This window comes from Staurois parvus, unplaced genomic scaffold (genome assembly GCF_062004578.1).
Source record: "Staurois parvus isolate SC_StPar_1 unplaced genomic scaffold, SC_StPar_1.0 ptg000720l, whole genome shotgun sequence".
In the NCBI taxonomy this organism is placed as follows: Eukaryota; Metazoa; Chordata; class Amphibia; order Anura; family Ranidae; genus Staurois; species Staurois parvus.
The window spans coordinates 3,098,135-3,125,956 of record NW_028318516.1 but is presented as its reverse complement, the minus strand read 5'-3'; the positions used below and the strand labels follow the sequence as shown (position 1 = coordinate 3,125,956).

General features: G+C 44.4%; 2 protein-coding genes across 2 annotated transcripts; both read left to right on the top strand.

The window, feature by feature from the left end:
* On the top strand, positions 1 to 26,438 carry LOC149445504 (uncharacterized). Its single transcript, XM_089653811.1, has 3 exons — positions 1 to 1,148; positions 15,503 to 15,508; positions 25,269 to 26,438. The coding sequence occupies exons 1-3, from the start codon at positions 11 to 13 to the stop codon at positions 25,691 to 25,693; spliced, it is 1,569 nt and encodes a 522-aa protein (XP_089509937.1). The 5' UTR covers positions 1 to 10; the 3' UTR covers positions 25,694 to 26,438.
* LOC149445505 (uncharacterized) lies at positions 19,134 to 19,566 on the top strand. Its single transcript, XM_089653763.1, has 2 exons — positions 19,134 to 19,305; positions 19,414 to 19,566. The coding sequence occupies exons 1-2, from the start codon at positions 19,150 to 19,152 to the stop codon at positions 19,564 to 19,566; spliced, it is 309 nt and encodes a 102-aa protein (XP_089509889.1). The 5' UTR covers positions 19,134 to 19,149.
* Positions 26,439 to 27,822: the final 1,384 nt, after the last annotated feature.

The window sequence follows — 27,822 nt, the reverse complement described above, 5'->3', positions numbered from 1 at the left end:
TGGCCGGGAGATGAGGAAAACCTCCGAGGATTGTCTCACTTTGTCTCCAGACTGGAAAGTAGAAGATGAGGACATCACACAGTATAGTCCAGGAGAAAACCCGGCTCCCTCCAATGTCTATCTGGCACCACCCAGTGTAGATGGACCATCGGATGCCTCATATCCTGAGGAACCTCAGACTGTGCGGGACCGGGCCGGCCTTCCAACAGGGAAGAGGTTCTCCTGTACTGAGTGCGGGAAAGGTTTCCAGTCTAAATCTGGTCTGAAAGGGCATAAAAGATTTCATACAGGGGAGAAGCCATATTCCTGTCCTGAGTGTGGGAAATGTTTTTCAGAGAAGTCCAATCTTTCCACACATCAAAGAACTCACACAGGGGAGAAGCCATATTCCTGTCCTGAGTGCGGGAAATGTTTTTCAGAGAAGTCCAGTCTTTCCACACATCAGAGATCTCACACAGGGGAGAAGCCGTATTCCTGTCCTGAGTGTGGGAAATGTTTTTCAGTGAAGTACAATCTTTACACACATCAAAGATCTCACACAGGGGAGAAGCCGTATTCCTGTCCTGAGTGTGGGAAATGTTTTTCAGATAAGTCCAATCTTTACACACATCAGAGATCTCACATGGCAGAGAAGCCATATTCCTGTCCTGAGTGTGGGAAATGTTTTTCAGATAAGTCCCATTTTAAAAGACATCAGAGATCTCACACAGAGGAGAAGCCGTATTCTTGTTCTGAGTGCGGGAAATGGTTTTCACTGAAGTCCAAACTTGATTATCATCAGAGATCTCACACAGGGGAGAAGCCACATTTCTGTCCTGAGTGTGGGAAATGTTTTTCATTGAAGTCCAGTCTTTACATACATCAAAGATCTCACACAGGAGAGAAGCCGTATTCCTGTCCTGAGTGTGGGAAATGTTTTTCAGTGAAGTCCAGTCTTTACACACATCAGAGATCTCACACGGGAGAGAAGCCGTATTCCTGTCCTGAGTGCGGGAAATGTTTTTCAGTTAAGTCCTATTTTAATACACATCAGAGATCTCACACTGGGGAGAAGCCATATTCTTGTCCTGAGTGTGGGAAATGTTTTTCAGTGAAGTCCAGTCTTTACACACATCAGAGATCTCACACGGGAGAGAAGCCGTATTCCTGTCCTATATGTGGGAAATGTTTTTCAGTTAAATCCCATATTAACAGACATCAGAGATCTCACACTGGGGAGAAGCCACTTTCCTGTCCTGAGGGAAATGTTCCTCACTGAAGTCCTGTTTTCATGTACATCAGGTATTATAACGGGGTAGATAGATCAGATGGGTCAGTACTTATTGGGGGGTGGAATGGGGAAAGATGGGGGGAGGGCTATGGCAGATGATAAGACAGTTCCCATGTTACAAACAACCAGTGCAATTGGTACCATTTGTATGCAAATAAAAAATACAAAAAATTCATGTGAACAAGGTGTCAGCGAATGGACAAGGTGTCGGCGAATGAACAATGTATCGGTGAATGAACAAGGTGTCAGTGAATGAAGTGTTTGTTCACCAATGCCAGAAGTCTGCCAGCACAATAGGTGAGTTGGAAGGTTTGGTGCATGAAGAGAACTAGGATTGAATTTGTATTGCTGAATCTTGGCTTCATTCCTCACATGACTGGGCCATTCATATTCCTGGCTAGGTTCTCTTTCGGAGAGACGGGGTAATAGGAAAGGTGGTGGTGTCTGTCTCTATGTGAGAAGTGATCTCAGAGCGAGTGTGAAAGAGGACCTAGATGATGGAGAGTGTGATGAGACTTAAGTATTCTGGGTGGAACTGCACATGGGGGGCGGTACTACAAAGGTCATCATTGGAGTTTGTTATAGGCCTCCCAGTGTTAATGAGGAGGTGGAGACTCAGCTCCTCCCACAGATGGAAAGGGCTGGGACAGTGATAATAATGGGGGGATGGTAACTACCCGGAAATTGACTGGAGTAATGGTACTGCAGGAACAGTTAAAGGCCAAAAATGTATAAACCTACTACAGGACAATTTTATGGTCCAGTTCATAGAGGCCCCAACTAGGAATGATGCTCTGCTGGACCTGGTCATCTCCAACCATGCAGAGCTTATTATGAATGTCCATATAAAAGAACATCTGGGTAGCAGTGACCATAACATGATTTCATTTATTGTTACCTGTAAACAGTAAGCACAGGAAAAATAAAAATGCTCAATTTTAAGAGAGCTAATTTTCCAAGGCTGAGAGCTGCTCTCCAAGACTTAGACTGGGAGGGAATATTGGCATTGATGAACACAACACAGAAATGGGAGTTCTTCAAAAAGACTGTATGTGACCACACTGCAAAATATATTCCCATGGGCAACAAGTATAAAAGGCTAAAAGTCCAACCTATGTGGCTTACAGCCAAAGTTACAAAAGTGATAGATAATAAGAAAAGAGCTTTTATTAAATATAACAATGAAGGAACGCGATCATCGTTTACACATTACAAAGAATAGAACAGAAGATGCAAAAAGGAAATAAAGGAGCAAAAACTGAAAACAAACGACAGAAAGATATCAGGACGACCCCAAAACATTCCTCCAATCTATGAATAGTAGAAAGGTCCGGTCCCAGCATGTAGGCCCTTTACAGAACCATCTAGAGGGGGGGACAAAGAGAAGGACAATGTATGAAATCCCTTCTTCAGCTCTGTGTATACAAAGGAGCATGGGGGGGCTCTTGTCCATAATGGGGGTGGTACTGACACCCCCCAGATGATCCACATTGGCTCACAATTGATATGATGCAGAAATATTTGTACAGAATAAAGGTGAATAAAGCCCCTGGACCGGATGGCAGACACCCACGGGGCCTTAAAGAATTCAGCTCTGTCATCTCACAGCCATTGTTTCTCATTGTTAGGGACTCTTTAATGACTGGCATAGTACCACTGGATTGGTGTAAGGCCAATGTGGGGCCAATATTTATAAAGGGGTCAAAATCTTTCCCAATTAATTATAGAGCTGTTAGTGTAACTTCTATAGTTGGGAAGATACTGGAGAGTTTAACCCCTCCCCCTCCTGAGGATTTACCCCTTTTCCTGACCACGCCTCTTTTTGCTTTCAGCACTGCACTAGTTCAACTGATAATTGCGCGGTCATGCAATGCTGCACCCAAACAAAATGTATGTCCTTTTTTCACACAAATAGAGATTTCTTTCGGAGGTATTTGATCACCTGTGCGCTTTTTATTTTTTGCGCTATAAACAAAAAAATACTTTTGGCTATAAAAAATATATAGTAAACTCAAAGTTAGTTATAAATTTAGGCCAAAATGTATTCTGCTCCATGTTTTTGGTAAAAAAAATCCCAATAAGTGTATATTGATTGCTTTGTGTGATAGTTATAGCGTCTACAAACTATGGGAGAGATAATGGAATTTACGCCATTTTTTTACTATACAGCACTGCAGTTGTGTTACTGACAATTGCGCGGTCATGCAATACGGTACATAAATGAACATGTAACTAAACTCTTCTTTAAACATAGATGAATCTATCCTAATATACAATAAAATAAAAAAATAAATTGTAAAATAAAATAAAAATCCCAAAAAATTATATATCAAACTAAATGTCCCAAAAAATAAATGTCCAAAATGTCTCTGTAAAGATGTCTTTCCAAATTCCAGAGCAAACTCGTATCATCTTTAATCATCCAGTATGGAAATTCCAAAATTCTTCATGAACCTCAAAAAACTAAACTTCTGATAGTGTATTACCTTTAAACTGAACATACATGTAAAATAGTGAAAGAACCGTGTATCATGCCAACTGCATACCGTGAGCTCACACGTGAAAAAACAATTCCTCTACCAATATATCAATCTCTGAATATGTAAATACACTCGTGACAAGAATCAGAAGAGTGACCATTCCAAGTCCAAACGATGAAACGTGATCACCTCCAAATAGTGAGGATGGAGAATAACCCAAATCTCTAATAGTGAGCTCTACAAACTCAATAATAGTGAACAATTAAAGTGCTCTCCTCCAACTGGTGCAACAATGGATCATTCCCCTCTGGAAATAAATCCCAGGCTTTCAGGGGATAGTCGCACTCTCCAGGCTTCCTAATGTTCCTGTTGGCACTCTTCCATATTCCTCATAAGGTGAGATAGGAGACAATCAGCGCTATATAGTAACAGAAGTCAATATTTATTGAATATCTTACATTACAATTGAAGAATATCAGCTTCCAGCATTCAGAGCAGCTCAGGTGTAGTCCTATGTATAGAGAACCGCATGTTCCCACTTCCAAAATGGCCACCACCACACTTGTGGTTTTGCGTGAGTGCGTTAGACGTTGCGCGTCCTGATGTGTTTCATCACTTCCTGGACTTTTTCACACGGGATCAAGATGTCTGAGAGGTGGTTCCTTATATTCTGTCCCACATCAAGGGCAGGAAATCGAATCCACCATCTTACTCTATGGAAAAATGGTGGCATGTATATCTTTATTCCTATTCCCTATACAAGCACTGCAATCCCTGTACAAACACTGCAATCCCTGTACAAACACTGCAATCCCTATACGAACACTGCAATCCCTATATGAGCACTGCAATCCCTATACAAACACTGCAATCCCTATACGAACACTGCAATCCCTATACGAACACTGCAATCCCTATACGAACACTGCAATCCCTATACGAGCACTGCAATCCCTATACAAGCACTGCAATCCCTATACGAACACTGCAATCCCTATACGAACACTGCAATCCCTATACGAACACTGCAATCCCTGTACAAACACTCCAATCCCTATACGAACACTGCAATCCCTATACGAGCACTGCAATCCCTATACAAACACTGCAATCCCTATACGAACACTGCAATCCCTGTACAAACACTGCAATCCCTATACGAACACTGCAATCCCTATACGAGCACTGCAATCCCTGTACGAGCACTGCAATCCCTATACGAGCACTGCAATCCCTGTACAAATACTTCAATCCCTATACAAACACTGCAATCCCTGTACAAATACTTCAATCCCTATACAAACACTGCAATCTCTGTACAAACACTGCAATCCCTATACAAACACTGCAATCCCTATACAAACACTGCAATCCCTGTACAAACACTTCAATCCCTATACAAACACTGCAATCTCTGTACAAACACTGCAATCCCTGTACAAACACTGCAATCCCTATACGAGCACTGCAATCCCTATACGAGCACTGCAATCCCTATTCGAGCACTGCAATCCATATACAAACACTGCAATCCCTATACAAACACTGCAATCCCTGTACAAACACTGCAATCCCTATACGAACACTGCAATCCCTATACGAGCACTGCAATCCCTGTACGAGCACTGCAATCCCTATACGAGCACTGCAATCCCTATACAAACACTGCAATCCCTATACAAACACTGCAATCCCTGTACAAATACTTCAATCCCTATACGAACACTGCAATCCCTATACGAGCACTGCAATCCCTATACAAACACTGCAATCCCTATACAAACACTGCAATCCCTGTACAAATACTTCAATCCCTATACAAACACTGCAATCTCTGTACAAACACTGCAATCCCTGTACAAACACTGCAATCCCTATACGAGCACTGCAATCCCTGTACGAGCACTGCAATCCCTATACGAGCACTGCAATCCCTATACGAGCACTGCAATCCATATACAAACACTGCAATCCCTATACGAGCACTGCAATCCCTATACGAACACTGCAATCCCTATACAAACACTGCAATCCCTATACGAGCACTGCAATCCCTATACGAACACTGCAATCCCTATACAAACACTGCAATCACACAGCATCTATACTAGAACCATATAACTGTGTACCTATACTGTAACATAAACTCCATCTTAATGACCCCCCCACTCCCCCTAACAGGTACACGCCCCCATACCTGATCTAAATCCCCATGTAATTAAAATGCTAAAAAGGATCAACATATACTGTGAATCCAACTAAATAGTAGCAATGTATATACACCCTTCTTATATAATATATAAATATATAACAGACCGATATTCAATACAATGACAATCTTATACCCCCTATGGTAATGACTCCCTCTACTGGTCAATCTATGTATTCCCAGATCAATACATTCTACATCTACTCACACACAAACTAAACCTAATCCATATCCCCCAAACTACCTCATAAAAAGTATCATAAATATGATATATAATAAAATATATAAATAAAATAAATAAAATCAACCCCTAAAAAACACTAATAGTTAATAAAAAATCTACCAAATACACAAAAGTTTTCACTATTTTACATGTATGTTCAGTTTAAAGGTAATACACTATCAGAAGTTTATTTTTTGAGGTTCACAAAGAATTTTGGAATTTCCATACTGGATGATTAAAGATGATACGAGTTTGCTTTGGAATTTGGAAAGACATCTTTACAGAGACATTTTAGACATTTTTTTTTTGGGACATTTAGTTTGATATATAATTTTTTGGGATATTTATTTTAATTTACAATTTATTTTATTGTAAATTGTATTTATGTATTATTTTATTGTATATTGGGATAGATTCATCTATGTTTAAAGAAGAGTTTAGTTACATGTACACATACTTTCAAGGGAGAAAGTTTACTTTTCTTTTGGGTATAATGGATATTTTTGTAGGTGATAGGGTGCAGAATTCTGTTTATTGATTATTGTGTAAGTAAATGAAATTTGCATCCTTTTTTTTCACACAAATAGTTTTCCCTTAGTGGTATTTGATCACCTGTGCACTTCTTATTTTCCGCTCTATAAAATGTTTTAATAAAAACAATATTTTCTCATTTATGTCATAACAAATATCAAAAAACTAAAATTTCATCATAAATTTAGGCCAACATGTATTCTGCTCCATGTTTTTGTTAAAAACATTCCCAATAAGTGTATATTGATTGCTTTGTGTGAACATTATAGAGTCTACAAACTATGGGAGAGATCATGGAATTTACACAGCTTTTACTTTCTGACTCATCACATTTCTTGAGGTGCTAAAATACCAGGACAGTACAAACACCCCCAAATGATCCCTTTTCAGAAAGTAGACACCCTAAGCTGTCTGCTGAGAGGCATATTGAGTCCATGGAAGATTTATTTTTTTCCACAAATTTTTGGAAAATGTAAATTTTTTATTTTTTTACACAAAGTTGCAACTTAAATTATATATTTGTCACACAAGCCATGGGTATATGTGGAATTACACTCCAAATACATTCTGCTACTTCTACCAAGTATGGGATACCACATGTGTGAGACTTTTTTGGGAGCCTGGCCACATACAGGAGCCTGAAATCCAATGACTGCTTTGAAATCCCAAAGGTGTGGAACCTCCTCATTTCACTTCCTCACTACCTATCACAGTTTCGAAGGCCCTGAAAGGTCAGGATAGCACCAGACCCCCCCCCCCCCAAATGACCCCTTTCTGGAAAGTAGACACCCCAAGGAATTTAAAAAGAGGCATGGTGAGTTTTTTGCAGATCTGATTTTTTCCTTCAAGGTTTTGAAATATATAAAAAAGAAGAGAAAAAATATGTTTTTGTTTTTTTATTCATTTTCCAAAAACATGTGGCAACAAACAAGATCTGCAAAATATTTACCATGCTTATTATCAAATTCCTTATTATCAAATTCCCAAAAAGGGGTCATTTGGGGGGGTTTGGTGCTATCCAGGCATTTCAGGGCCTCAGAAACTGTGATAGGTAGTCAGGAAGTGTAATGAGGAAATAAAGCCCTTTAAAAGCCTGAAGGTGCTTATTGGATTTTGGGGTCCTGTACTTGGCTAGACTGCCAAAACGTCTCTCACATGTACTCAGACATACTCTCACATGTACTTCCCATACTCAGAAGAAAAAGCAGAATGTATTTTGGGGAGTAATTCCACATATATCCATGGCATGTGTGAGCAATAAATCATTTAGGTGACAATTTTGTGTAAGAAAAAAAAAAGTTTGTAATTTTCCAAAAACCTGTAAAAAAATAATTGTGTCTATTGATTCAACATTCCACTCAGCAAATAGTTTGGGGTGTCTACTTTCCAAAAAGGGGTTGTTTTTGGGGGTGGGGGCATTTTATGCCCAGCATTAGAAGTTTATGCCACACATCACTCACTCTTCTAACCACCTGAAGACCAAGCCTTTTCTGACACTTTTTGGTCACATGAAAAAAATCAGTATTTTTTGCTAGAAAATTAATGTAAACCCCAAACATTATATATTTGTTTAAAGTAGACAGCCTAGTGAATAAAATGGTGGGTGCTGCAATTTTTCATGTCACAATGATTATTCAAATGCAAATTAAAAAAATACACTTTTTTACTTTTAATGCACAAAAACACAATATGTTGGCCAATTATTTGGTAAGATATAAAAGATGATGGTATGCCGAGTAAATAGATACCAAACATGACATGATTTAAAACTGCACATGCACCGTGCAATGGCAACAAACTGCATATGTTTTTAATTTCCATAGGCAGCATTTTAAAAGTCTTTACAAGCTACCATTTTAGATTTACAGAGGAGGTCTAGTGTTAGAATTACTGCCCTTGATCTGATGTTCACGGCGATACCTCACATGCATGGTGCAACCGCTGTTTACATACCGGCACAGGGTCAACATTCGTACACACAGGTGTGCACTTGTGTGGGGGGGCAAGGTTTTTATTTATTATTTTGTTATTTTGATTTTTTCAATTATTTTTACACTGTTCCTTTAATTTTTTTATCACTTTTAATGCTATAACAGGGAATACAAATATCCCCTATAACCTCAATGGGCATTGTCATAGATTCTTTTTTGAGACATCTGGGGTCTATCAGACTCTGGATATCTCCTCTGCCCTTACATTATCTAATCAAACCAAGATCAGTGTGATCAGATGCTTTCCCAATTTACAAAACTTATAAGTATAGCCTGTTGCCCTCTCACAGGTCTTCTACATCTTGACCCCATATCTGGCACGCTTGCTGGGGAGAAATTGTTTGAATGCAAGGCGGCCAGAAAAATGAATGAGGGACTCATCAACGCAGATGTTTTGCTGGGAAGTATAGACATCTGCAATTTTTTGGTTAAGGTGATTTGCGAAGGGGCTGAATTTTGTGGAGCCAATCAAATTCAGGGTCACCCCGAGGATGACAGAGTGTATTGTCATTGAAATGCATAAAACACATTATACTCTCATATCTATGCCTGGCCATGGCAGCAGAGAACACGACATATGATGAATCGGGTCTGCGGACCAATACAACCGCAATTCATTTCTTTTAGTAATTCTCATGTTGAGGGTTAGGCCCCAAAAAAATGTAAATGGGTTTCCACCTGAATTCCGGGTTGGGCAGTGAATGGGGGAAGTACGGGTGCTGCAGAATTTGTGGGCTGCCAATCAGGATTTGCAAGCACATCCAGGATACTAGGGACTCTACAGGCCTGTGTGCGAATTCTTGGTGGCTGCAGGACAATACTTTTGCTCGCCACCGCACAAGCTTGCACTACACTTATGGGACTCGCCATGTCACCAAGTCATACTGCAGTGCTGGTATTATTATTATTATTATACAGGATTTATATAGCCAACAGTTTGCTCAGAGATTTACAATATAACAGGAGACAATACAGCAACAATGCAGTTCAATACAAGAGGGTTAGGAGGGCCCTGATCATGGGAGCTTACAATCTAAGAGGTATGTGAAATATCAGGATGTACTAGGCCACTAGTGCTCGTCAGTTCACCAAAAGTTAGCGTGGCACTAGTACTGGCACTCTGCTGCATATGAGAGTCATCAAAATTTACCAGCAAGTGCACTGCGGTTTTGTGTGAAATGTATCAAGTGATAGTGACCTACTGACACTGCACTTACTGGGGGAGAAGGGGGGGTAAGTGCAGGGGCTAAATGCAGGTGCTCAGGTCTCCTGTCTAACAAAGGTTTTAGGTCTTAGGCCTCCTGTCTCTAATAAAGGTTTTAGGTCTCAGGTCTCATGTCTCTAACAAAGGTTATAGGTTATAGGTCTCCCGTCTCTAACAAAGGTTTTAGGTCTTAGGTTTCCCATCCCTAACAAAAGTTTTAGGTCTCAGGTCTCCTGTCTCTAACAAAGGTTTTAGGTCTCAGGTCTCCTGTCTCTAACAAAGGTTTTAGGTCTCAGGTCTCCTGTCTCTAACAAAGGTTTTAGGTCTCAGGTCTCCTGTTTCTAACAAAGGTTTTACGTCTCAGGTCTCCTGTCTCCAACACAGGTTATAGGTCTCAGGTCTCCTGTCTCCAACACAGGTTATAGGTCTTAGGTCTCCTGTCTCCAACACAGGTTATAGGTCTTAGGTCTCCTGTCTCTAACAAACGTTTTAGGTCTCCCATCTCAAACTAGCCATGTTCGTTTTCTTCCCAGGTATCTTCACTGCCCCAATAGAATGCAGGTACTTCTTTAGTGCCATCTTAACTGGCTACAAAGATGAAAAGATTGAAGCTGTGCTCTTCAAATCCAACTTGGGCATTACCAGGGTGGACTCTGAGGGCTACCAACCAGAAGGCCTGGAGAAGGAGCCCCTCATAGAAAACAGCCATCTTGTATGAACATCTGCTCAGCAAGCCTATGAATGCACCTCACAGATCCAGCTATCCCCATTATAAAACCACTTAGCTTTTCAACAGTACCAAGGTTATCCCAGCACAAAATCACCGGCACAAATAAACAATCTTTATTATATAAGACAAGATATATCAATGATATTGACTGAACAGACGAGTTACATGGAGTCGGTTGTGTTGTGTTTATTAAATGGGGTCAGATCAGACCTCCGTCCACAGTCAAAGGTGTCTGTTCCTTCTAACACACAACACATGACAATGATTTGTATCCTGGTGAATGGGTGTGTGTGTGGGGGGGGTGGGGTGGGGTGTCCAGGGATGTGGCCAGGTTACTACTCAGGGTGTAACCATAGAGGTAGTCTGGGCCAAGCAGATTTAAATTACAAGTTGAGCCCAAAACATTAATTTTGGATGGAGTGGTGAAGGATTAGAACTCCTGTTATGTTTTTACTATCTGGGGCTCCTTTGAGAAATTTTCCTACACTTCCTGTCCTCCTGACAGCAATTTACCAATCAGGAAGTCAGGGGAATCCTACAAGAAGGAACAGATAGGGATAAAAATCTGACAGGGGCTCTAGCTTTCTTCTAAGCTACTAAGGTATTTTCCTTTCTTGTCCATTGAGGGACACAGGAGGCAGGTTATACTGCCACCTATGGGCAGGATCATCTTTGCCCTGCTCGCTTTCGGGTGGAGCATGCTCATCGATATCCGGAGACCAGGTGGAGATTGCAGTCATGTGAAAAGTCAAACACTAAGGCAGTTCCCCGACTTGGAGATGAACCTTCACTGAGTGCAGTAATTAAAGCACAGAGTTCCTCTGAAAAGCGACTTGTCTCATGCCACTACATGCTGTATCTTGTATGTTGCAATAGGAGGGGCGTGCTGAGCCTGTGCCCACTCCACCAGTCTAGTGTACCTGTTACCTCACTCCTAGTAACAGAATGGAGTCCCACCATGCACCTAGCATGGACCTCATGCATGCTCCTTCCTTCTCGTACCTCATGACCAGGCCATAGATCTCTGTAATGTGGGTTTGGATCTTGTTTTAGTTGGATGTTGACCGCTAGAGAGGGAGCCAGACAAAGACCCCCTCGCTACCAGATGACATGTCACCTTACCAGGTACCACACCTAACAATTGGTTGCTTGTAGCTTGTTCCTTCACTTGGTTACCCATAGCAACTACACTCCTCTCCTGATCTTGCTGAGTTAACCCTTTTATAACAATGTTACTTTATAACCCACAGTGCGATACACACGTGTTCTTTAGATGCACCAGAACCAACATTATTCACCCCTTTGAATACCTTCAGACCAGGATCTTTCACTGAATGGGTTGCAGTGTACAGTTCAATATGAACAACATCTTTCCCCTAGCTATAATTATAGTAGTGTGGCTTCCCAGGCATACCTCTATGAGGCAAGAGTCCATGATGTTGTTCATGGCTTGATGTCTCCAAAAGTCCCAGTGTCTTCAATGGGCTACAGGGCTTGCACCAAAATGCCTGGGAACTGAGTTACAATAGTATTGGACATGAGCAAACAGAACACCTATAAGCCAGTCCTTGTGTAACCCCTTCTGCTCCCAGCAAGCTTCAGTTTTTTGCTATTATCTTAAGTGGTTGGATGCTTCAGCTCTGAAGAAAAAAGTCTACTTATTTTTTTGCTAGCTTTCTAACTGTGTAATTTTCTTCTTGGTTACATCAGTGATGCTACACTAATGGAGTTTTCTTTCTTGGTGACAGCAATCGAGGTTCCTTGGTGAGCTCAGTCAAGGTTCCTTGGTGACATCAATCAATCAAGTTTTCTTGGTGACACCAATCAAGGTTCCTTGGTGACATCAATCAAGGTTCCTTGGTGACATCAATCAAGGTTTCTTGGTGACATCAATCAAGGTTCCTTGTGACCTCAATCAAGTTTCCTTGGTGACATCAATCAATTAAGGTTTCTTGGTTACGTCAATCAAGGTTCCTTGGTGACTTAAACCAATCAAGGATCCTTGGTGCCATCAATCAATCAAGGTTCCTTGGTGACACCAATCAAGGTTCCTTGGTGACATCAATCAAGGTTTCTTGGTGACATCAATCAAGGTTCCTTGGTGATATCAGTCACTCAAGGTTCCTTGGTGACTTCAACCAATCAAGGATCCTTGGTGCCATCAATCAATCAAGATTCTTTGGTGACATCAATCAAGGTTCCTTCCTGACCTCAATCAATCAAGTTTTATTGATGACACCAACCAAGGTTCTATGGTGACCTCAGTCAAGGTTCCTTGGTGACATCAATCAAGGTTCCTAGGTGACATCAATCAATCAAGGTTTCTTGGTGACATAAATCAATCAAGGTTCCTTGGTGGCCTCAATTAAGATTTCTTGCTGACCTTAATCAAAGTTCCTTGGTGACATCAATCAATCAAGTTTTCTTGGTAACACCAATCAAGGTTCCTTGGTGACATCAATCACGTTTTCTTGGTGACACCAATCAAGGTTCCTTGGTGACCTCACTCTAGGCTCCTTGGTAACATCAATCAAGGTTTCTTGGTGACATCAATCAAGGTTTTCTTGGTGACCTCAATAAAGGTTCCTTGGTGACATCAATAAATCAAGGTTTCTTGGTGACCTCAATTAAGTTTTCTTGCTGACCTTAATCAAGGTTCCTTGGTGACTTCAATCAATCAAGGTTCCTTGGTGACATCAATCAAGGTTTCTTGGTGATATCAATCTATCAAGGTTCTTTGGTGAACTCAGATGATCTCAATCAGCTATCCTGATCAGTGTTTCTCAGCTTTTGAAGCTGGACCCTCCTGGACTGTACATGTAAGACTAGCCTGGAATGTAACCTTTGGGCACTGGGCTTTTCATTGTGGTGCTCTCCAGGCCAGGGTGTACTGTGTTAGCTGAGGAGTACATTCGGGTCCAGAGCTGTCCTGTGGTCACAGGTGTGACCCTGTCTTTGAAGACTCACTTAGTGAGCAGAGCCAGTTGTGATGAAGCATTGGGAGCTAACTCATTGATGGCCACCATTTTACATTTTCCGCCACTTTTTAACAGGGTAAGAGTTAAGGCCAAGGAATTGAGTGCTGATGGCATTCACTGGGTGGAGCTCTTTCTCTCTATTCAACTTGGAGGAAGTATCATTCTGCCGTTGCTCTTGAAGCAGCACATGGATCTTCATGCCTACACTTACTTGGTCACCCCCGGCCACCTGAAACCCTCAGCCCGAGCTGCCTGGGTTTATGAGACTTAAAACATTGCCTCACATTGGGCCTAGTTGAAATTATCACTGTGCAAACACAACATGTCTTCACTAAGACAGCCAGGACTGTCCCACTGCCAAGGATGAACTCAGCTTATAGTCCTAGAGTGCTTCCTTCCCAGAAGGAATTGACACCTGTAATTCAGAACCTTGGACCTATTGTCACTGGATCATCTTTATTGCAGTCTACCAAAGCTCTCTCGTGTGTGGCCAAGGTATCCCTCATGTCCGCAGGGACCTCAGTCTTCACTTTGGGCTTTCTGGCTGTTTGTGCTCAGATATTGGTGCACTCTGCCCTCAAAGGCTCTAAATGGTCCCCTGCAGATAATGTCTGTGATTGGCCTAAAACTTCTATTCATGCTGGCCATGTTGACCTTGTCACTGTCTCTGAGAATTCCAACAGTCAACCTCTGGTTGGGGTCATTGCAGTCTCCTGAAGGGGACACATATTTACCGGGGTTGTTTCAAACCTTATAGATGTACTACCCGTCATCTGTAGAATCAGCCTCTTGTTCCAGGCATTGGGTTTTTTAAAGGTCACTGTTGGGCAAGGTTGCTAATTTCCTTTAGGGCTGGGGTGTCAAACTGGTGGCCCTCCAGCTGTTACAAAACTACAAGTCCCATCATGCCTCTGCCTTTGAGAGTCATGCTTGTAACTGTCAATTTTGCAATGCCTCATGGGACTTGATGTTTGGCAACAGTTGGAGGGTCACCAGTTTGACACCTGTGCTTTAGGGCTTAAATTCCTCCCCTTGTAAGTCAGGATCATTCTCCCTCCCTCATCTTTCAGTGTGTAGGGTGCAAAGGGATTACTCTCATAATTTAGTATCCCTTTTTCAATTGTAACTCAGTCCTTGTCATCAACCCCTCATGCCTGGGAGCCTGAACTTGGGGCAAAACATCCAAATGGTCTCTCTAGACCAAGTACTTCCAGATATTACCTGTCTGCCTTTCTGTCTGAAAGGGGCAGTTTATTCCCTTCACCATGAAAGTCTTCACTTGCAGGGGTGTCCCCATGTCTGGGGCTCCAATCTGTTTCCTGAGAACAGTTCCTGTCTCATCAAGCATCCCCTCAATGACTTGGTACTCTGACCTGAGCTCCACTGGAATTCCTCACGTGTTGAAGTCTTCCCCTATGGAACGGTCTGGGAGTTTTCCCTGTGGCAGGTCTAGTGGCCTAGTCCCTATGCTGTACTACACTGAGAGTGTTACATTTCACTATACTGTCCTCCTTGGAGATAAGAATTTGCCGTCTGGTTTTCTTCTGATTAAGTACCTGAAAGCTGTTGATTTCCAACCTGGCAGGAAGATTTAATTGCTGGATGTCCCTGTGCTCTCCACATTGTCAGCAAGAAGATCATGCTGGGGTCCTGCTGATAGTTCCCCCAGCAGGTAGGGAGTCTGCCTGGAGACCTTTGTGGGACCTGGTCACTGGAGGGTAAGTTCTCATTTGATGACCGATGTGCAGTTCCTCCAGACCCCTTCCCTTGCTCCTGTTCCTAATCAGGTAGACAATCTAGGATCCCTTCCCCCTTCCCCTCTCCTCAGCTGAGGATGCTTTGTTGGACCATGCTCCATGATTAGATGTCGGCAGTTTTGCTTAGAGGCAGCGGTGGGTGTTTAGGCACATGGGTCCCTGTGCATCCTTATGACCTGCTGGTGTTTTGTGCACCATATGGGTTGTGCCATATTTCTTCTCTCTGCTTACCCCTGTGGAGGTGTCTTGGCACTTTTTCCTCTTCTAGTCAAGCCCTTAGGTACCCTGAGGGTTCTTTCCTACCAGCCTTCAAGAGCTGGTTGTCTGATATGAAGGATGAGACATTCTGGGTAGTCTGTCTCTCTCTGATATGAAGGATGAGACATTCTGGGTAGTCTGTCTCTCTCTGATAGTAAGGATGGGAGATTCTGAGTAGTCAGCCTTGGTCTCTGAATAAAGGATGGGACATTCTGGGTAGTCTGTCTCTCTCTCTCTCTGATATGAAGGATGGGAGATTCTGGGTAGTCAGTCTTGGTCTCTCATATGAAGGACGGGACATTCTGGATAATCTGTCTCGGTCTCTGATAGAAACGATGGGACATTCTGGGTAGTCTGTATCTCTCTGATATGAAGGACGGGACATTCTGGGTAGTCTGTCTCTCTCTCTCTGATATGAAGGATGGGATATTCTGGGTAGTCTGTCTCTCTCTGATCTGAAGGATGGGATATTCTGGGTAGTCTGTCTCTCTCTGATATGAAGGATGGGATATTCTGGGTAGTCTGTCTCTCTCTGATATGAAGGATGGGACATTCTGGGTAGTCTGTCTCTCTCTGATATGAAGGACGGGACATTCTGGGTAGTCTGTCTCTCTCTGATATGAAGGATGGGATATTCTGGGTAGTCTGTCTCTCTCTGATATGAAGGACGGAACATTCTGGGTAGTCTGTCTCTCTCTGATATGAAGGATGGGACATTCTGGGTAGTCTGTCTCTTTCTGATATGAAGGACGGAACATTCTGGGTAGTCTGTCTCTCTCTGATATGAAGGACGGGACATTCTGGGTAGTCTGTCTCTCTCTGATATGAAGGACGGGACATTCTGGGTAGTGTATCTGATTTTGGAGGTCTCTGTTTTATTATGTATTCCTTTGTTTTTATTATTATTATTATTATTATTATACAGTATTTATAAAGCGCCGATAGTTCGCTCAGCGCTGTACATTACAAAGGGGGACAGAACATGTGACAGAACAATACCAATACAATGTGATACATGAGGGGATTGAGGGCCCTGCTCTTTCGAGCTTACAATCTAGGAGGGAGGGGATGTGGCACAGGAGGAGATAGCTGTGGGGGATGGAGTGGTAGGAAGAGTGGAGGAGGTCGGCAAGTTAGCAGGGGGTGGGGTAGGCTTCCCTGAAAAGATGGGTTTTAAGGGTGCGCCTAAAGGAGAGGAGAGTAGGTGATAATCTGATGGGTTGGGGCAGGGAGTTCCAGAGGATGGGTGACACCCTGGAGAAGTCCTGGAGGCGGGCATGGGAGGAGGAGACCAGGGAACTAGACAGAAGGAGGTCTTGTGAGGAGTGGAGTGTGCGTGCTGGGCGGTACTTGGATATTAGGTCAGTGATGTAGTTCGGGGCAGTATGGTGGACGGCTTTGTACGTCAGTGTTAGGATTTTGAATTTGATCCGTTGCAAAATCGGAAGCCAGTGGAGGGATTGGCAGAGGGGGGTGGCGGAGACGGAGCGGTTGGAAAGGTGAATGAGTCTGGCAGCCATATTCAGGATCGACTGAAGCGGGGATAGCCAGCAGCGAGGCAGGCCAGTGAGGGGGGAGTTGCAGTAGTCGAGTCGTGATATGATGAGGGAGTGGATGAGCTGTTTAGTGGTTTCTGAGGTTTGGAACGTGCGGATTATGGCGATGTTGCGGAGGTAGAGTCTGCATGTTGCGGAGGTGGAGTCTGCATGTTGCGGAGGTGGAGTCTGCATGTTGCGGAGGTGGAGTCTGCACGAGTTTGTTAAAGATTGGACTTGGGGCTGGAAGGATAGGTTGGAGTCCAGAATGACACCAAGTACTTTGGCCTGCAGGGTGGGTTTGATGGTGGCGTTGTTGGATGTGATGGAGAAGTCAATGGGGGGTGGGGTCCGGGCTGGGGGGAAGACAAGAAACTTGGTTTTGGAGAGGTTCAGTTTAAGGAAGTGGAGTGACATCCAGTCTGATATGTCGCTCAGTAGGTGTGTGATTCGGGCAGAGACCGAGGGGGTGAGGTGGGGGGTTGAGAGATAGATTTGTGTGTCGTCGGCATAGAGGTGGTAGTTGAAGCCGTGAGAGTGTATGAGTTGGCCAAGGGAGGAGGTGTAGATGGAGAAGAGAAGGGGCCCGAGGACAGAGCCTTGAGGGACCCCAACAGAGAGGGGGAGTGAGGGGGAGGTGGAAGCATTATAGGTAATGCTGAAAGAGCGTTGTGACAGGTAGGATGAGAGCCAGGAGAGAGCAGAATCTCTGAGGCCGAGGGAGTGTAGTTTTTTGAGGAGGAGGGGGTGGTCAACTGTGTCGAAGGCCGCAGAGAGGTCAAGGAGTAGGAGCACTGAATAGTGGCCATTAGCTTTGGCAGTTAGCAGGTCGTTGGAGAGTTTGAGTAAGGCAGTTTCGGTGGAGTTTAGGGGACGGAAGCCGGACTGTAGGGGATCGAGGAGGTTGTTGTCGTTGAGGTGAGAGCATAGGTGGGTGTAGACGAGGCGCTCGAGGAGTTTAGATGTAAATGGGAGCAGGGAGATGGGTCTGAGGTTGTTCGGGTCATTGTGGTATTATCTTGTGTTCTGTGTCTTTAAGACTTTTCTATCTGTAGTCAAATATATTTTTTAAACAGTTGGTTGCATAAGAGTTAGGTTTATTGTTTCTTACTTTTTTTAGTTATTTTGGCACTTTTCTGGTATCCCTGTAAGGTAGATACAATGCAGGAATGGGTATTAGGGGACATTTCTCGGGGCTGCAGTTCCTCTGAACTCCACAAGATGGTGATCTCATTTCTACTACTGAGACAGGACTTCTCTATGGAATATGAACAGGAAGTGATGTCAGGAAAAGAAAGGAAGTGATGTCAGAAACAGACAGGAAGATATATGGAATATAAATAGGCTGTGCATTGTGTTGTGAAGGAGATCGGAGACATTACTGGAAGCAGCAGCAGAGGAGGTAATAAGATGTTATGTTCTATTTACACCCAGTAACCTCCATCATGTCTGTCCTCTTCCTCCATAGTCATGTCCGTCCTCTTCCTCCATAGTCACTGTGATGTCTTTTATCTCCAGCAGATGATGATACACATCAATATTTAGAAGGACACAAGGATCTCTACAAGGACGTCATGATGGACAATCAGCCGCCCCTCACATCACCGGGTAAGAGGAGACTTTATTGTAAAGGAGAGAGCAGTACGGAGGATCCACCTAGATCCCCCATCATCTGATAAACACATAGAAACAATGGATTCAGTCAGTGTGTGTGTTTCCTACAGATGGATCCAGTCATGGGAACCCACCAGAGAGATGTCCCCGTCCTCTGTATTCCCGGGATTCCACACAGGAAGGTCACACCATCCCTCACCATCATCAGGTAGATGAGGAACAATCACTGATAGTATCATTAGGATCTGTACATTATCTGCATTGTTACCATTGATGTCATTTTTATTCTATATTCAGAGTGGAAACCTGAGAGATCCTAAAGTTGAGGTTAAAGAAGAGATAAAAGAGGAGGAGGATGAGGATGGGGGGATGGAGGAGTCAGAGCTTCTAAAGGAACACAAAGATCTGTACCAGGACACCATGGTGGAGTCATCCAGCTACAGGAACCAACCAGAGAGATGTCCCCATCCTCTGTATTCCCGGGATTCCAACCAGGAAGGTCACACCATCCCTCACTATTACAAGGTTGGTGGGATGGAGCATCTAGAACATGGACTCCTAGAGACAATGTGTGGATATTTTATGTGACTTTACATTTTACAGATGATATTCTTTCTCATTTTCTTGATTTAGAGTGGAGATCCAATCGATATAGAATTTGAGGTGAAAGCAGAAGAAGAAGAGGCGTATGTGAGGGATGATCAGCAGTCTATGGAGGAGGATGGAATAACGGGGACATTTATAGAGGAGGACACTCCTACAGAGATCAGCACAGGTGGGTCATGAACACTAAATCCATTCCTCCACCCATACTGCTCACTGATTGGTCCAGAGTAGGGCGGGGACTGGGTGATATCAGCCTGTAATCCCCTGGTCACTTTCCTGAGCTGTGTTCCCCGTCCTGTATTCCTGGATTTCTCTCGGATAATCTTCCTTCTCTGTGCTGCAGACACAATTTATGTATCTAGACTGGATTTATGGAGGTTCTGGGGTTCAGCTGGCAGCAAAATGTTCATTTTTCCTATAAGCATTGCATAATGTAGGCACCCAGGACATGTGACTGGGGTCTCCTGCCTTGTGCCTGACTCCTCCAGGGGACCTTCTCTGTTATCTGCTGGCTGTGCCGGGTGGAGGGATATGTCTGTAGTGTCTCAGACCCAAGTCACTGAGTGCAGTCTCAGGAGATGGGAGGCAGCGGTGTGGGACCTACATAGTTACATAGTTAGTCTGGCTGAAAAAAGACATCCATCTAGTTGTACCATTAATAATAAAAGTTATAATCCGACACCCACAGCTGATCCACCAGAAGGCAAAAACCCAGCAAAGCACGATCCGATCTCCTCCTGCAGGGGAAAAAATTCCTTCCTGACCCCCCTGAGAGGCAATCGGATATTCCCTGGATCAACTTTCCCTATAAATGTTATATCCAGTTATATTCTGTGTATCCAAGAAAGAATCCAGGACTTTCCTACAGCAATCCCCCCTTATGTATTATACATGGAGTTCATATCCCCCCTTATGTATTATACATGGAGATCATATCCCCCCCTTATGTATTATACATGGAGATCATATCCCCCCTTATGTATTATACATGGAGATCATATCCCCCCCTTATGTATTATACATGGAGATCATATCCCCCCTTATGTATTATACATGGAGATCATATCCCCCCTTATGTATTATACATGGAGATCATATCCCCCCTTATGTATTATACATGGAGATCATATCCCCCCTTATGTATTATACATGGAGATCATATCCCCCCTTATGTATTCTACATGGAGATCATATCCCCCCTTATGTATTATACACGGAGATCATATCCCCCCTTATGTATTATACATGGTGATCATATCCCCCCCTTATGTATTATACATGGAGATCATATCCCCCCCTTATGTATTATACATGGAGATCATATCCCCCCTTATGTATTATACATGGAGATCATATCCCCCCTTATGTATTATACATGGAGATCATATCCCCCCTTATGTATTATACATGGAGATCATATCCCCCCCTTATGTATTATACATGGAGATCATATCCCCCCCTTATGTATTATACATGGAGATCATATCCCCCCCTTATGTATTATACATGGAGATCATATCCCCCCCTTATGTATTATACATGGAGATCATATCCCCCCCTTATGTATTATACATGGAGATCATATCCCCCTTAATCTCCTCTTCTCAGTAGAGAATACATTCAGTTCCTCTAATCTCTCCTCATAGCTGATCTCCTCCATGCCTCGTATCAGTTTGGTTTCCCTTCTCTGTACTTTCTCCAGTTCCCCAATGTTCTGTTTGTGAATTGGAGCCAAAAACTGAACTGCATATTCCAGATGAGGTCTTACTAATGATTTGTACCGGGGGGAGGTGATATCTCTCTCTGGAGTCTATACCTCTCCTAATACAAGAGAGGATTTTGCTCGCTTTAGAACCCGCAGCTTTGCATTGCTGCCATTATTACGCTTGTGATCTACTAGAACCCCCAGATCCTTCTCCACCATTGACCCGCCCAGATCCTTCTCTACCTTTGACACCCCCCCCCCCCCCAGATCCTTCTCCCCCATTGACCCCCCAGATCCTTCTCCCCCATTGACTCCTCCAGATCCTTCTCCACCATTGACCCCCCCCCCCCCTAGATCCTTCTTCAGCATTGACCTCCCAGATCCTTCTAAACCATTGACCCCCCCCAGATCATTGTCCACCCTTGACCCCCTAAGATCCTTCACCATTGACCGGACAGTTGTACACCCCCAGTATGTATGATGCATATTCTTAGCCCCCCCCCAGTGCAGAACCTTACATTTATCACCATTAGCCCTCATTGGCCCCATAGTCCCCCAATTACACAGAGCATTGAGGTCGGCTTGTAAGTTGGAGACATCCTGTAAGGACGTTATTCCCCGGCACAGCTTGGTGTCATCTGCAAAGACTGGAATGGGATTTATAATCTCACACCCCATATTGTTTATATATATATTAATAAGTAAGGGGCCCAACACTGATCCCTGGGGTACCCCACTAATAACACTGAACCTTGGGGTACCCCACTAATAACACTGAACCTTGGGGTACCCCACTAATAACACTGAACCTTGGGGTACCCCACTAATAACACTGAACCCTGGGGTACCCCACTAATAACACTGAACCCTGGGGTACACCACTAATAACACTGAACCCTGGGGTACCCCACAAATAACACTGAACCTTGGGGTACCCCACTAATAACACTGAACCTTGGGGTACCCCACTAATAACACTGAACCCTGGGGTACACCACTGACACCCCCAGACCATTCAGAGTATGAATCATTAACCACTACTCTCTGAATACGATCTTTTATCCAGTTTTCTATCCATTTACATTCAGATTTTTCCAGCCCATAGACTTTACCTTACACATTAGCCGTATGTGGGGAGCTGTGTCCAAGTATACCACGTCCACCGCCACCCCTCTGTCCAAGTATACCACGTCCACCGCCACCCCTCTGTCCAAGTATACCACGTCCACCGCCACCCCTCTGTCCAAGTATACCACGTCCACCGCCACCCCTCTGTCCAAGTATACCACGTCCACCGCCACCCCTCTGTCCAAGTATACCACGTCCACCGCCACCCCTCTGTCCAAGTATACCACGTCCACCGCCACCCCTCTGTCCAAGTATACCACGTCCACCGCCACCCTTCTGTCCAAGTATACCACGTCCACCGCCACCCCTCTGTCCAAGTATACCACGTCCACCGCCACCCCTCTGTCCAAGTATACCACGTCCACCTCCACCCCTCATTCCAAGTATACCACGTCCACAGCCACTCCTCTGTCCAAGTATACCACGTCCACCTCCACCCCTCTGTCCAAGTATACCACGTCCACCACCACCCCTCTGTCCAAGTATACCACGTCCACCTCCACCCCTCTGTCCAAGTATACCACGTCCACCACCACCCCTCTGTCCAAGTATACCACGTCCACCTCCACCCCTCTGCCCAAGTATACCACGTCCACCGCCACCCCTCTGTCAAAGTATACCACGTCCACCTCCACCCCTCTGTCCAAGTATAGCACATCCACCCCTCTGTTCAAGTATACCACGTCCACCGTCGCCCCTCTGTCCAAGTATACCACGTCCACCTCCACCCCTCTGTCCAAGTATAGCACATCCACCCCTCTGTCCAAGTATACCACGTCCACCGTCGCCCCTCTGTCCAAGTATACCACGTCCACCTCCACCCCTCTGTCCAAGTATACCACGTCCACCGCCACCCCTCTGTCCAAGTATACCACGTCCACAGCCACCCCTCTGTCCAAGTATACCACGTCCACCTCCAGCCCTCTGTCCAAGTATACCACGTCCACCTCCAGCCCTCTGTCCAAGTATACCACGTCCACCGCCACCCCTCTGTCCAAGGATTTGCTCACCTCCAATCTAACCTGTTTCATGATGGTTTAATCCCAACTCACCTCTACATGTTGTCTACAGTAAACATTTAGGTTTCCACTGATTACATAATACTAATACTGTGAGTCCTGACCCTTATACTATATACCTTGTACATTACATACTCCTGACCCCTGCACTATATACTCTATGTTGTACATTACATCCTCCTGACCACTGCACTATATACTCTATGTTGTACATTACATACTCCTGACCCCTGCACTATATACTCTATGTTGTACATTACATACTCCTGACCCCTGCACTATATACTCTATGTTGTACATTACATACTCCTGACCCCTGCACTATATACTCTATGTTGTACATTACATACCACTGACCCCTGCACTATATACTCTATGTTGTACATTCCATACTCCTGACCCCTGCACTATATACTCTTTGTTGTACATTCCATACTCCTGACCCCTGCACTATATACTCTATGTTGTACATTACATACTCCTGACCCCTGCACTATATACTCTATGTTGTACATTACATACTCCTGACCCCTGCACTATATACTCTATGTTGTACGTTACATACTCCTGACCCCTGCACTATATACTCTATGTTGTACATTACATACTCCTGACCCCTGCACTATATACTCTATGTTGTACATTACATACTCCTGACCCCTGCACTATATACTCTGTTGTACATTACATACTCCTGACCCCTGCACTATATACTCCATGTTGTACATTACATACTCCTGACCCCTGCACTATATACTCTATGTTGTACATTACATACTCCTGACCCCTGCACTATATACTCTGTGTTGTACATTACATACTCCTGACTTCTGCTCTCCCCCCTCCCCCCACTGCTATATATACACATAATATGGATTCTCTTTTGTTCCCCCCATTTCCTCCCAACTGGACATTTTATATCGGATGATGTGATTGGAGCACAGACTTTTACATGGTGATAATAATGTGATAACATCCTCCTACTTTGGACCCTTAAACAGAAAGTGATAATGAGGGAGGAGTCAATACCCCAATGATGGTGGTCTTCAGGATCAGTCCAGTCTTCATCTTGGTTGTTCTCCCCCCATCCTCACTCTCTGACCTCTGGTGGGGCTCAGCCCCGCTGTTCTGCATGACTAAATCATGGACTAAATAAGGAAGTGCAGTACTTCTTGTGTTGGGAAGATGGCGATGAGTGATAGAGGGGGTGGGGACCCTCGTCCTATAATCCCCTCATCACTGTCCCTCCTATAAAAGACAGTTCTGGTTGTTTCCTCACTCTCTGACTAAGGTCCATGAATAAAGAAATGACCTGGTAGGAGATCAGAGGAGCCATTTCCTAGTTCCCTTGAGGGTGGAATTGTAAGCTCCTCAGAGACCAAGCTGCCTGATGTGGACGGAGTCCTGGTTTGGGGGAACCAATCAGCTCCTGGCTAGTAATCCTCTTTGTCTTTGTATTTTAGTCCATGGCCGGGAGATGAGGAAAACCTCCGAGGATTGTCTCACTTTGTCTCCAGACTGGAAAGTAGAAGATGAGGACATCACACAGTATAGTCCAGGAGAAAACCCGGCTCCCTTCAATGTCCATCCGGCACCACCCAGTGTAGATGGACCATCGGATTCCTCGTATCCTGAGGAACCTCAGACTGTGCGGGACTGGGCCGGCCTTCCAACAGGGAAGAACTTCTCCTGTCCTGAGTGCGGGAAATGTTTCTGTTCTAAATACAAACTTAATGTGCATAAAAGATCTCACACGGGGGAGAAGCCGTATTCCTGTCCTGAGTGCGGGAAATGTTTTTCACAGAAGTCCCATCTTTACACACATCAGATATCTCACACAGGAGAGAAACCGTATTCCTGTCCGAAGTGTGGAAAATGTTTTTCACAGAAGTCCGATCTTTACAGACATCAGAGATCTCACACAGGGGAAATGCCATATTTCTGTCCTGAGTGTGGGAAATGTTTTTCATGGAAGTCCACTCTTTCCAAACATCAGAGATGTCACACAGGAGAGAAGCCGTATTGTCCAGAGTGTGGAAAATGTTTTTCAGACAAGTTCAGTCTTCACAAACATCAGAGATCTCACACAGGGGAGAAGCCGTATACCTGTCAAGAGTGCGGTAAATGTTTTTCAAATAAGTCAATTCTTTACATACATCAGAGATCTCACACAGGTGAGAAGCCATATTCCTGTCAAGAGTGTGGGAAATGTTTTTCACACAATTCCAGTCTTCACACACATCAGAGATCTCACACAGGGGAGAAGCCGTATTCCTGTCCTGAGTGTGGGAAATGTTTTTCAGACAAGTCCAATCTTCACACACATCAGAGATCCCACACGGGAGAGAAGCCTTATGTCTGTCCTGAGTGCGGGAAATGTTTTTCACAGAAGCCCCATCTTTCCAAACATCAGAGATCTCATGCAGGGGAGAAACCACTTTTCTGTCCTGAGTGAGGGAAATGTTCCTCACTGAAGTCCTGTCCTCCTGTACATCAGGGTTTCCACACAACCCTGGAGGTGTATTAGTGCCTTGAGTGTGGGAAATGTCTTCTAGATGAATGTTGCTGGACATCCCAGCTCTCATGTGGGGAAGAAGCCCCCCCTGATATACACCTCAGATATACTCCATGGCTGATTTTCATCATGGAAGGAACAGTCCATAAGGAGATCAGAGGTCACCAAAGACACGGATGAAATGTAGGTTTGGGTTGGCCAAATTGATGGCAGGAGAAGAATAAAAATGAAGTCCTGCCCTGTGATTGGCTGAGTACATTTTGTGGTGGGAGATTTCACAAACACTTGGAGGTCTTGTCACACTTACCTCTAACACTGGTGGTCAGACATTATATGGCTTCTGTGGTCCTTACCTATAGCAGCCCCTTTCCCATAAGGCAGGCAGGCCTACTGGTACTTGTTGCCCCCAGGACTGATACACAATGCTATAGTGCCTGGCTACCACACCAGGGCAGGTGCAAACTGAGCACAGCAACAGGTACTTGTGGTTGGCAGACAGGCAGGTTCAATGACAGTCCAGTTACAAGGCGAGTTCATCTCACGAAATGCATCAGTTTTCCCAACCAGGCAGTGTTTGGGACAGGACCCCATTGTCTGGGACTGAAGATCTGGCTCTATGTCTGTTTTTATGGTCGGCTTGTGAGATTCCATTTGTGATCTTTTAATAAATTTGGTATTACGGTAATGCACCCTCTTGTGTGTTGTCTTTGACAGTTCCCAGATTCCTCCATCTGTGGAGGGCTGCACCTCAAGTGACAGATATCATGTGGAATTGTGAAGCACCAAGATTTGAGCGCTGTTGTGTTTGGCAACATTCGATTGACAAGGCAGGCAATATTCGGAGTAATCAGGGTCCAATCCCTGGTCCAAAGACAGGCAGAGTTCAGAGAGTAGTTGATATCTGATCCAAGGTCATAAATAGAGGAATCCAAACAGCAGAGCAGGACAGACAGACAGGGAGCTTAAACGTGTATTACACACACTATCACAAACATGAGACTGCAGGTGTCAGGGCTCCCGGGTGTGACCAGAGGTGTGTGACTGAAACAGGGAAACGCAGACTTCAGATAAGTTATAAACAATTTATTAACACTAACAATATCAACATAAACGCAGTGCAATACTAAAACATAACACAGTGCAAACAAACCCAACCAACCACCCACAGATAACAGTACATACAATGCAAGCGTCGTCAGGCAGGCCGGGTCAATATCGTGCGGGCAGCGTGGTACAGGGGGAGTAAGCGGAGAATAGTCAGGTCACGAGCAGGGTACAGCAACTAACAGGCAGGTAGGTACAGGGGGTCAGGCAGAGAATGGTCGGGGTCACAAGCCAGGGATCAGAACAGGAGAAGTCAGCAGAGGTCAGAATCAAGCCGGGTCAGCAACAAGACAGGAACAGGGACAGGAGCAGGATGCAGGAACAAGATACAGGGCCCAGGAAAAACACAACACCAAGGCAGAGTCTGCAGGTCTGAATGTCCCTTAAATACACCTGAATAATTAGTTCCAGGTGTTTGACTGGCTGCAAGGTTGAGTCTCTGATTGCTGGGAGCACCCGCTGGCCAGCCCTGGTACTGCAGCTCATAAGGCAGCTGAGTCCCACTATTGCTGGCCAGTCCATTCCTGACAGCAGGTTTGGCTGGCTTAAATCAGATTTATTCTCCACCCAGAGACTTGCTGCATCATAGCTAAAACCAGGATGCTTTAATGAGACCATCAGTTGTGATGGATTGGGGGCACTAGATGTTCCTGACATTAACCTCCATCTGAAAAGGGGCCAATAATCCCTTAAAGGCATGTTGGACATCCAGCATAGGACCATCAGGCTGGGCATCCAGCAAAGGACCAGCATGCTGAGCAATGGTCAGGGGCAGGGGTGGACTGACCATTTGGAAACTTGGGCACTGCCCGGGGTCAGTAGGGGGCCCCATGAGATGCCCCTGGTACCTTTTTTCATAGGCTTTTTTGAGTTTGGGCAGGGACACAGGGGCCCCATGATCCCCTATTGCCTGGGGGCCCCATGAGTTGTCAGTCTGCCCTTGATCAGGGGATCAGCAAAGTCAG